This window comes from Pangasianodon hypophthalmus, chromosome 24, assembly GCF_027358585.1.
Source record: "Pangasianodon hypophthalmus isolate fPanHyp1 chromosome 24, fPanHyp1.pri, whole genome shotgun sequence".
NCBI lineage: Eukaryota > Metazoa > Chordata > Actinopteri > Siluriformes > Pangasiidae > Pangasianodon > Pangasianodon hypophthalmus.
In genome coordinates this window covers 3,159,024-3,170,891 of record NC_069733.1, presented here as the reverse complement: position 1 = coordinate 3,170,891, position 11,868 = coordinate 3,159,024, and the positions used below count along the sequence as shown (strand labels likewise).

Sequence of the window (11,868 nt, the reverse complement as noted above, 5' to 3'; positions counted from 1 at the left end):
TTTTTTTTTCTTTTTTTTTTTTTTTGGAACAGAGATTATTTTGGAGAGTTGGAACCAGGAAGTCTCCAGTTACCTGCTGAAAATGTGTGTGAAGACAAGGGCCAGCTGGTTGGCACAGATCTTCGGGTAAGTGGATTAAACAATGCCAGGTCTGGGTGCTTTCCTGGTTTTCAGTCTTTCACAGTGTTGCCAGACATTGCTACAATGTTCACACACCATGTTTAGTTCAGGGTGTGGATGGTAGTGAAGAGGAGTGCTCAGATGGCTGAGAGCAGGGAGGAGAAGGCATTGTTAGAATATAAAATTTGGGCAGGAGTGTTTACAAGAAGAATTAAATTTCATGAAGGGGCTTATAAACTTTGTAACTACAATGTTTCAGTCTTTATGTTGTCCTTCTTACATTGCTAAAGGAAGAGGCCATCAATGAGACATTTCCCACTTTCAAACAAAGTGAAACTCGAACTGCTTCTCTAAATGAACCGATACAAGAAGTAGGTAGTTGACTAAAATATCACTGCATGCTTTTCTTTTTCACCCAAAAAAGTTTATTTATTTTTTTTTTTTTTTTGGCAAAAAAAAAAAAAGAAGGAAAGTCACAAGGTCCAGCAGTTAGCACAGCAATACTAGACACGATTCAGGAAAAGAACACAAATAATTTTCATGTCCAAAGCTAAACTTAAATAAGGTTTAGCTATGTACAGTGTAGTTTATGGTTATCAGGGAAAAAAAGGAAATAAAAATTAAAAATACAGTGTATATTTCTAAGCACTTTATTATAATCTGTACACCAACTAGCTCTGATTAATGACTATGATATTTAAAATTACATTAAAGTAAAAAAGCATGCTTAGCATGGTATCCTAAATTATACAGCTACAAAAAAAATGTCAATTTGGGGAATTTTGGGGAAATTAGAAGGCTATTTGGACTTTTGGTCATGGAAGGGAGTTTCCTTACATCAAAATGTTACATGAAGTTAAATTTGGCATTGAAACTGCTAATCCCTCTCATAAAAGTGCTTCTGTTAAAGAGTACAACATGTGCTGATGTCAACTTCTCAGTTAGACATAGTGACGTTCACTTTAAAGCACTTAAAAGCTGAATAAAACTTTTGGCATTTCATTAAAAAAAAACAACAACAACAACTGTGGTCCAGCCTGATATTGCACTATAACAAACATTTATGTAACGATTAAAGGCAATGTTCTGTCATTATAGTTTACCATTTATCCAATCACATATGCATTTTCTGTACACGCAAATTTATGGCAATGCCATTTTCATTTGACAAAAAATATAAATACATATGCATTAATTAATCTGTGTACCAGTACACATGTATCCCATTCACATAATACATGTCAGAATAGTAATCTAGACAAGTGTCACAAAGTTCGATGAAGAAATTCTAAAAGTATAATAGGATAAATGGATGCCAAGCTTTCTCATCCAGTCTCTTCAGCTCTTCTGGCTGTCTCTCTTTCTGCATTGTGGGAAAACTTACATGGCTGTTCACTTGTAGCCAAGTCCAGATTTGCTGATGTGGCAGAACAGAGTCATGGAGAAGCACATACCCAAAACCTACAGCCAGAAAGACAGAGAGAACAAACTGAGTAGAGAAAATAAACTGATCCTGAATCGCAATGAGATATGCATTGTGTACAGCAAATAATAACTAAAATAAATAATCAAAATTAATAGCGCTACTATGGATTAAATAATAAGTTAAAAGAATCTGATTGCTCAGAAAGTGTTGATTAATTATATAACAGCAACTCTGACAATAGTGCAGTTGTATTTCAAATCACAGGTTTATATTAATGCACTCCCTCTGATGGGTTATCGTTTCTATAGTAACATGACATTCACAGGGAATTGTATTGTGGACGTTCAACGATATTAAACAGTAACTATAAATGGATAAAAAGTACTATTTGCCATTCTCTAATACAGAAAAATTTGCTAGCGTTGACAGATTGTTCTGGTATTGTATCTCTCTCTAATAAATGTATACTTTATGGAAAAAAAGTTTGTGGACACCTGAGCATCACAGCCATACAGTCAGGTCCATAAATATTGGGACAGTGACACAGTTTTGGTAATTTTGCCTCTGTACACCACCACGGTGGATTTGAAATGAAGCAGTCAAGATGTGACTGAAGCGTAGACTTTCAGCTTTAATTCAAGGGGTTTAACAAAAATATTACATTAACCGTTTAGGAATTACAGCCATTTTTTACAGAGTTCCTCCATTTTCACAGGCTCAAAAGTAATGGGACAAACTAATATAATCATAAATATTAGGATTATTTTTATTACTTGGAGGTAAATCCTTTGCAATCAATGACTACCTGAAGTCTGGACCCCATGGACATCACCAAATGCTGAGTTTCCTCCCTTGAGATGATTTGCCAGGTCTTTATTGCAGCCATCTTCAGTTGCTCTTGGGCTGCTTTCACAGTATGTTTTGGGTTGTTATCCATCTGTACTGTGAAGCACTGTCCTATCAGTTTTGCAGCATTTGACTGAATCTGAGCAGAAAGTATAGCTCTGTACACTTCAGAATTCATCCTGCTACTTCTATCAACAGTCACATTATCAATAAACCTCAGTGACCCAGTTCCATTGGCAGCCAAACATGCCCATGCCATAACACTGCCTCCACATGTTTGACGGATGATGTGGTATGCTTTGGATCATGAGCCCTCCCTTTCCTTCTCCATACTTTTCTCTTCCCATCATTCTGGTACAAGTTAATCTTGCATCTGAACTGGTCAGGCTTTTTTTTAGAGGTTTTTTTTTAGCAAAGTCTAATCTGTTACCAGCGGTTTGCATCTTGAGGTAAACCGTCTGTATTTACATTCATGAAGGTGGCTCTTGATTGTAGACTTTGACAATGATAGGCCTACCTCCTCCAGAGTGTTCCTGACTTGGCTAGATGTTGTGAAGGAGTTGTTCTTCAATAAGAAAAGAATTCTGCCATCATCCACTTTAGTTGTTTTCTGTGGTCTTCCAGGCCTTTTGGTGTTGCTGAGCTCGCCAGTGCATTCCTTCTTTTTAAGAATGTACCAAATTGTTGATTTGGCCCTCCTAAAGTTTCTGCTATCTCTCTGATAGGTCTGTTTTGGTTTTTCAGCCTAATGATGGCCTCCTTCACTTGCATCAACACCTCTTTGGACGGCATATTGAGAGTTCCCATGAACAGCTACCAAATGCAAATTCAACACTTGGAATCAGCTCCAGACCTTTTATCTCCTTAATTGATCATGATATAAGGAGGAAACAGGCCACAGCTGGCCATGAAACTGCTTATCAGTCAATTGTCCCATTACTTTTGAGCCTGTGAAAATGGAGGAACTCTGTAAAAAAAATGGCTGTAATTCCTAAACGGTTAATGCAATATTTTTGTTAAACCCCTTGAATTAAAGCTGAAAGCCTACGCTTCAGTCACATCTTGACTGCTTCATTTCAAATCCACTGTGGTGGTGTACAGAGGCAAAATTACCAAAACTGTGTCACTGTCCCAATATTTATGGACCTGACTGTATGTGCTTGGTAAACATCCCTTTCGAGATTTATTCCCCCTTTTGCTGTTATAATAAGCTCCAATCTTCTGGGAAGGCTTTCCACTAGATTTTGGAGTGCAGCTGTGGGGATCTGTGTTCATTCAGCTACAAGAGCATTAGTGAGGTCAGGCGCTGATGTTGGGTGAGGAGGTCTGGGGTGCAGTCGGTGTTCCAGTTCATCCCAAAAGTGTTCAGTGGAGTTGAGGTCAGGGCTCTGTGCAGGACACTCGAGTTCTTCCACTCCAACCTTGGAAAACCATGTCTTTATGAAGCTTACTTTGTGCACAGGGGCATTGTCATGCTGGAACAGGTTTGGGCCTCTTAGTTCCAATGAAGGGAAATTGTAACGCTACAGCATACAAAGACATTCTATACAATTGTGTGCTTCCAACTTTGTTGCAACAGTTTGGGGAAGAACCACATATAGGAGTCATGGTCAGGCATCCACATACTTTTGGCCATATATAGTGTACATCCTGTTTGCCTAAAAGCACACAATGTGTAATTTTTGCTATAAAATGCCTTCATCATCTTTAAATATTTACATTCATCTGCTGACTTCTATCTAAAACCTTATCATTTTTATCTCACTGAAAGCATTTTTGTCCACTTGCTTGGGAATGTGCTTCCAAAAAACAGACCCTTTAGAAACCCCAGCTTTTATTCCCTTATTCAGAATGTTACTCATACATAAGTCCTAATAGTAAGAAGGTGCAGCATTCGTCAATGTGTTGATTATGTAAGTGCATCGTATTGTCTTGGAGGGTGAGATAGAATGGTTTGTACCTCAATGCTGCATACGATGATGACTCCGATCCCAGTTCCTAGAAGATTGCCATCAAACCATTCCTTCAGTTTTTTATAGCAGCCCTACAAACACACACATTTTACACTAGGTGTGATGATTCTGTTTACTCTTTGCAAATGGATATCGCTTTCACTCAGGCCATTTTTAGCAATACAGTTGCAATATTTTTTTAAAATACAATTAGAACGTTGTCATACCATGTCCCAGGGTTTGTCTTTACATGGTGGTGATGTGCAACATGAATCCGGTACAATGAATTCCCAATCCGTCGCGTTGTTTACGCCACAGCACTCGAACTACAGCCATGTAGGAAAGACCAGAGTTCTCAATATGCTCCAGTGTGCTCCATTTTTTTTTTTAATTCCCCAAACGTTACTGTTATAACTTACAGTTTTCTGAATGTAGTTCCAGTCAATGGTTGAGTTATTTTCGCTTTCTGTGATGGATTTCTTCAGGCTGCCTTTCAGTTCCTTCTCAATGAACTCGTCAATCTACAAGCAGTACAAAGTCAACAATAAGTCTTTATTCAGCTCTTCAAGGCATTCAGCCTGTGTTCTTGTGCCTGTTCTTGTGGTTTTTTTTATAACCACATCAACGAAGGCATTTTAGTCTTAAGTTTAAGCAAAATAACATCAGATTTGAAAATTGGCATCAGGGTGACACCATAACAATATCAGGTCATTCCATCTCAAGTGGTCCAATAACTGTAAAGTTGGCTGCTTGACCATTTTTAATTTTCCTAATTTTTTTGAGTGATTACCTCTATGTATTGGCATTGCAAAACCACCAGTTTATTTATTTATTTTTTTATTTTACTTGGTTTAACTATGACGGCCATCTTTATGTCATGGCACACAACAAATTTTGGTTATACAGCTGTTTACAGAAACCTCAGTATCTCGGCTCAGGATGGTCCTAGCTCCTTGAAACAAAAGCCAATCTCTAGAGCACATTACAAGGTACTTGTACATTATATACAATTTTTGCACATTCTTGCTCCTTAGACTTAGAACTTAATTCCAAATGTAATGCTCAAGATTGATTACAGTTCCACTTTTAGGGTCAGTTTATAACGGGAAGGGTTCGAGTCTCAGTCTTAATTTTTTTATGGAGTACCTAGGTAAGTATAGTGTGCATACAGAACATTTCAGGATTGAGACTTCTCTAATTTTTTTTAATGGGGTGAGAAAGTACAGTTTTTTAAATTCCCCTCATTTTCGGGTTGAATATCTCTTTTGGGGGACGAGACATAAACCTGAAATTTTCACAGAAACAAATCCTCTATAGTAGCATTCTGCTGTAAAAATTTTGAGTTTGAGATTCCACTGGTTACAGAGCTAGGGCTAGTAGAAATCTGGGGAAAAACCTATATTATTCATGAATTTTGAGAACTGAACAGATATAATATAAGAATAACAAATAATAAAAACTCAAATTTTTTTGAGCAGAATGCTACTATAGAGGACTTATTTCTGTGAAAATTTCAGGTTCGTGTCTGGTCCCCCACCAGAGATATTCAACCCGAAAGTGAGGGGAATTTTAAAAAAACTGCATTTTCTCACCCCCCCAAAAAAATAATAATAAGAGAAGCCTCAAACCTGAAATGTTCTGCATGCACACTATACTTACCTAGATATCCCCTAAAAATATTAAGACTGAGACTCGAACCCTTCCCATTATAAACTCACCCTAAATGTGGAACTGTGAGCAATCTTGAGCATTACATTGGACTTAAGTTCTGAGTCTAAGGAACAAGAATGTGCAAAATACATGTATTTTGTATTGTGCTCTAGACTTCACTTTTTGTTTCAAGGAGCTATGACCATCCTGAGCTGAGATATTAAATTAGAAAAATCTGAAAAATTAAAATTGGTCAAGCAACCCACTTTACAGTTATTGGACCACTTGAGATGGACTGACCCTATCGCTAAACTAAAGTTCCTCCCCTATTCCAAACACAAAAGAAAGAAACATTAAACCAATATCTTCCCTTTCACACTACCTAGCCCAAAACTGGAGAAAATGAGTATGCTTTCAAAAGAAATAGCACCCCAATAGTTACAATGATCTGGTTTTTACAGAATGTAACTTTCTCATGTCTGAAATTTATAGTTAATGTACAAAAAAAAGCTGATCTGTCAAGTACAGTTGAATATGTAGCTCATATACACAATTTTGAACCTAGAATAATGCAGCATTATGCAAACTTCAAAGTCTAGCATAGAGCTGAAAAGTGACAAGAGTGCAGAAGCTAGCATAACGCTGTATTATACAGAGTTCAACGGCTAGCACAGAGCTAAGAATCTACACAGTACAAAACTAAAATAAAGATGGAATATACAAAGAGGCGTCAGCTGTTAACTGGGACTGATGTAATGGATGTTAAAGTGTCGCCTACATGGTCGGTTTTATTTCCTGCGTTGGATCTGGTTCTGAATTGCTGTTCTGAAAGATCTGCTTTTTTTGATTGCTGTTTGCCAAAATATTTTTGGTTAACTTTTACTGTAAAAGTTGTTTTCTTACATTTTTCTCGTACAAGAGCAGGAGGCAGGCCATGGTCAGCTCGGCCAACATCAGCAGGAACAAGAGAATGAAAAACTGAAAGCAAAGAGTTCAGATATAAATTGAATTACAGACAAACAATATTTTCAGATTTTTTATTTTATTTTTTTTACATTTCATAATGTATCAAAAACCCCTAAAACCCTGTATATACAGTACTCTAATATTCTCAGTGCTAAGTTGTTCAGGAATACACTCAGCTACACAAAGAGTTTCCCAAGGGTTCTTTGGATAGATAAGAGTTCATCAGTCACATACTTCTGTCCTGCTGACTTTTAATTTTTAATGTGTTTTTAGTGTGTCTAAGCACTCTTCTCTGTTTTAATGATGTCACAGGAGCATCTTTTAACTTTAATTTTTACTTTTTAACAGCCCCTATTGTATTACCAAACCAAATTGATTAGACTTATGTCCATTTCACTCTGGCATGTAATTATTTAATAACTAGATTAAATAGCCCACTTAGCTAGCAAGGTTTTCGACATATTTAGACAGACTGACTGCATTTACTGATTTGTTTTTTGTTTTTGCTCTCTCTGTGTCTTATGTGTGATGTCCATGTCAGGTTTTCCAGAGATCCAGTCTATTCCAGGTTCATGTGTTCACTCCAGTCCATTATTTTCAGATTTCCCTGTGCCTAATTACTCCTTGGCATAGCTGCATGGCTATATAAGTCTTCACAAGTTGGCTTGTTAGCATAATGCTTACTATATGGTGCTAAGCACCCTGATTGTTGGTCAGCTTTTTTTTTTTTTTTTTTTTTTTTTTTTTTTTTTTTTTGCTCTGCCTTTTTGCTCTTCCCTTTTGGTTTTGTATATAGTGCATTTGTTTCTTTGGGTGTGGCTGCCATTTTGTTTGGGACTTGAGTTTATGTGTGGGTTTTTGCATAATAAGCAAGAATGGTAAATTCAGTGTGTGTGTGTGTGTTTGTGGAGGGAAGTTAGCTACTGGTGTGGCTTGGGGTATTGTTTGATGTTTTGCCCTTGCTCACACTTAAAGCAATAAAATAAACCACACATTGGGCCACTCCCACCTGATTATTTCATTTTGGTTTTGTTTGGTGTGTTTGTGCTTCCTCATCCCCCACCCCAGCGACTAGGGTTGCCATTCCTGCTGAGAAAACCAATCATCACAGAAAACCATCACAGAAATTCTAATGGTTTCCACTACAAATACCATCACAAACCATCAGCTAACCATTAAAACCATTACTGGTCCTTAATGGTATCCATTAGACATAACATACCACCAATAGAAGGCAACAAATTACCAGTAGAGACCCAAAGGGACCATTAGAGTTTCCATTAAAACCAATACAATCCCCATTATAACCATTAAAACCAATACAATCTCCAATATAACCATTAAAACCAATACAATCTCCATTATAACCATTAAACCCATTACAAATTCTTTCAGGGTTTCTATTGTTTTGTTTTTTTTTCAGCAGAGATGATCTTTATGTTTTCTTCAGATAGAGCTGGCTAAGTATATTATTGGTAGAAAACATCAACCAGTTGATCTTAAATGACTAACAAATCTCAAATTTTGTGAGAATGAGACCTAAAACCCATCATCTGTCTGCTGCTACGTACAGCACACTTTGTATTTCTCTTGCCAGCTTGTGCTGAAACAACTAGCGACTAGCATTCAGCTAGTTATTGTGATGCTAGCTAACATTTGAGGGATTAGGTATAAAGCTCTTGTTAATTAGCACTATTTTACCATTAGTAACTCAAATCGGTGATTTTAGTTTAGACTTATTTAGATTAACTTTTTCCAGAGGATTTATTTTGATCATTGTTAGCATAATTGCATTTTTACCTCAGTCAACACGTTTTTAGGTTTTAAGACTTACGGAAATCAAGAGGCAGCGGTTTTCCTTAAGGGCCCCCAGGAAACCCAGGAAGGACACACAGGTGACGAATATGCCGATGACGAAGAACGCGCTGGCTATGTTCAACACTGACAAGGATGGGAAGAGGGACAAGTACTTGGACGTGGTGTTCATGTAGATCCCCAATCCGAATATAGCAGCTCCGCAAAGCTGTAAGCAGCACAGACAGTTACGTGAAAATCTCAGCACGGTGAACTTAGAAGTGGATGGATTTGTTAGCAACAAAATATATTTAATATAAGCATTTTTTTAAGGAATTACGTCTTCAGCATCCACTGGTCCTTCTCAAAGAATAAGAAGTTGACATATGGATTGGGAAGAACTCAAATTGACATGAATTTCCCAATGAGTTATGTAAGGAGTAAAAGACTTGGGTCGTGTTATAGAAAAATAATCACTGACAAGCTGGTTTGATGTGGAAGATTATTTTCCAGGAACAGCGCGTCCTCTTATACCACAGCAAACTATCAACACTAGCAGGTTTTATTCATCTAAGTACGACACGACATACTTTCTCAGTTAATAGTTACATATTATGTAGTGGAAAGTCTGTGAAACAAATCAATTCCTATTATCATTTACATCGGAGTAGCTATAAACAGTCATTCCTTCACTTTCTCTAGAAGACAAATAACAGAGTTTGTTACCAAGAAAGCACAAAAAGCATCTTCAAAAATGTCTTTCCTTCTATGTATCTGTGAAACGTAATGTTACAGCACTGACACTGGAGACTCCTTCCATAGACGCTCAATAAGAAAATGCCACCATATTTTGTAATCCAGTTATGGTTACATATCATTGGCATATCATATCATCACAATATATCGTTGATTAAGGTTACGTGACGCATCCTTCGTGCAAGTCACTGTGAATTAGCTGTTACTATAGAAACAAAAACATAAACATAAATGTTAACCTGTGAGTTGTAGCTCCAGTATTGTCAGAGTTGGTGTAAATTTGTACTACGCCAATCAGAATTGATCATTCAACAGCGCTGTGGTATAAATATAGATATTTGATAATTCTATAAAGTGTGTGTGTGTGTGTGTGTGTGTGTGTATTAGAACTGATACATACAAAGAAGATGAAGTTCACCACACACATGGTGTATTTTAGGCACTTGAGGCACGACATCTTTCCTTTTGTGTGTTCTAGACAGACAGACAGACAGACATGCAGACAGAAGGTATGTTAAGACCAAATAAACGCCCGTAAATAGACGCACACATTTATTTATATCTATCTCGTCCAGTACTCTCCAGAAGTATTTGCACCCTTTATGATCACCCACTCCAGCGATAAGGGAAACTTTGTTTAAATTTCTATAGTAACAAAGAGATGACTTTTTAAAATTAGTAGTATTTTTCTCTCAAAAGTTTACACCCCTAAGCTGTATTTAGCACATGGAAACAAATTGTAAACCTCTTGTCTGCTTTCAACCATGACCTGTTTCTTTGAGGTATAAACATGATGATGTGTACTTGTAAAAATCCCCTTACCATAGCGAACAAACCAAGAACAGGCAATGAACATTAAAAAAAATACATAAGTGCTTAAAAATAACATTACGCATAATTTTCCTGTGGCAGAAAACTTAATGCCAACCGCTGACACTGGAGACTCCTTCCATAAATTTTGAATAAACATCTCCTTACAGAAAGCTTCATTACACCAATGTAGACATTTCTTTGTTTAAAAAAAAAAACAGCACTACAATTAGAGCTGCAGTTATAGAAAAGTCAAGTATTGATAATAATGTACCATAATGTACGAGCTAGACTCCTTATAACTAAACCTGCTAATGTGCAAAAAAAAAAAAAAAAAAAAATTAAAAAAATATTTTTAAGAAAAATGGAACAGCATGCATCAAATGTAACAAACAGACACCCAACTTCCTCTTTCTGATATAACTCCATGTCTGTCAAACCCAATGACGCACGCTTCCTGTGTGCGTTTCCGAGAAACAAAGAAGTGAACACGACCCAATGTGAGGTTTTAATATTTTACAGTACAAAAGAAATTAATCCCAAAATGTGTGAAACCTTCTTTTTTGATTGTGTTCCAAACTATCAATTCTTAATACTTCCCTAAATGCATTTGGAACTAAATTAATATTTTACTGTATATAAATTATAACACATAAAGCATAAACGAAAGCAAAGACACATTCCCTGAACATTTTTGGGGGGTTTCCTTAACAGCAATAACATTTCTTATAGTTTGTGATCAAGAGATCTTTCATTACGATCAAAATCGTCACTTTTAAGCTGTCATTTATTACGTACATTCGTTTTTTAATCTTTAGGATTAAAGATTAAAGATCACTTGAGGTACTGTTTCGATTCGTTGTTAAATTTGTTGAAATAAAATAAAACTTAAACTACTATTACAGAGTAATTTGTAACTCAAATTCTTAAATTCTGTGTAAATTGTGTAAGATCTCAACATGAAGACTTTTAAGCATTGTTTCAAAAAAATATACCTAATTTCTTCGCTAAGCGTAGCCAATCATATTTCGATTACATTTTATTTAGAAGACACCACATTCCCTTACCTTGACTGGATGAAAACACTCGTTCGTCCTTGTGATCACTCAGTCTCTGTCCAGCTGTGTGGAGGAACACATATGCTTACTGCACTTCCCCTTTCTGAAGCGTTCCACTTCTGATCTGGGGTCAGATCCTCCGTACCTTCGGCGTCATACTTTCAGAAAAACAAAACTGAGCTCAGATCAGTTAAAATAAAAATGACTTCTAACACACATCATCTAACGTACTAAAATACATACAGTGACCCATGCAGCATGGGAAAATGAAGGATAACTATGAATCATGGTCCTCCATATGAGCACAGGAGGTTATATTTTCCCATTTCCTTTAATAGTATTAAAAGCTTAAATGGTGATATGAGCATTAAAACACACAGATGTACATATGTACACTGGGTGGAAAACCACAGCAGCACCACCACATGCTATTTGTGTGTGCAGCTGTGGAGGTGTGAATGCATTGTTAAGTTTGTGTGAGAATGAAACT

At 36.6% G+C, this 11,868-nt stretch overlaps 1 protein-coding gene across 1 annotated transcript; it reads right to left on the bottom strand.

Moving 5' to 3' along the window:
• Positions 1–756: 756 nt before the first annotated feature.
• On the bottom strand, positions 757–11,532 carry zgc:64051 (leukocyte surface antigen CD53). The gene is made up of 8 exons (XM_026940281.3): positions 11,388–11,532; positions 9,911–9,984; positions 8,795–8,983; positions 6,898–6,972; positions 4,764–4,865; positions 4,572–4,670; positions 4,353–4,436; positions 757–1,581 (listed from the first exon to the last, which is right to left on the bottom strand). Exons 2-8 carry the CDS (start codon positions 9,965–9,967, stop codon positions 1,513–1,515), a joined length of 675 nt encoding a protein of 224 aa, XP_026796082.3. The 5' UTR covers positions 9,968–9,984; positions 11,388–11,532; the 3' UTR covers positions 757–1,512.
• Between the last annotated feature and the right edge of the window lie 336 nt (positions 11,533–11,868).

Coding starts and splice junctions, on each gene's coding strand:
- zgc:64051 (XM_026940281.3), bottom strand. CDS start 9,967: ATGTCGTGCCTCAAGTGCCTAAAATACACCATGTGTGTGGTGAACTTC. Junction 6,973..8,794: donor ACCGCTGCCTCTTGATTTCC/GTAAGTCTTAAA, acceptor CTTTGCTTTCAG/TTTTTCATTCTCTTGTTCCT. Junction 4,866..6,897: donor TGCTCTTGTACGAGAAAAAT/GTAAGAAAACAA, acceptor TACTGCTTGTAG/ATTGACGAGTTCATTGAGAA.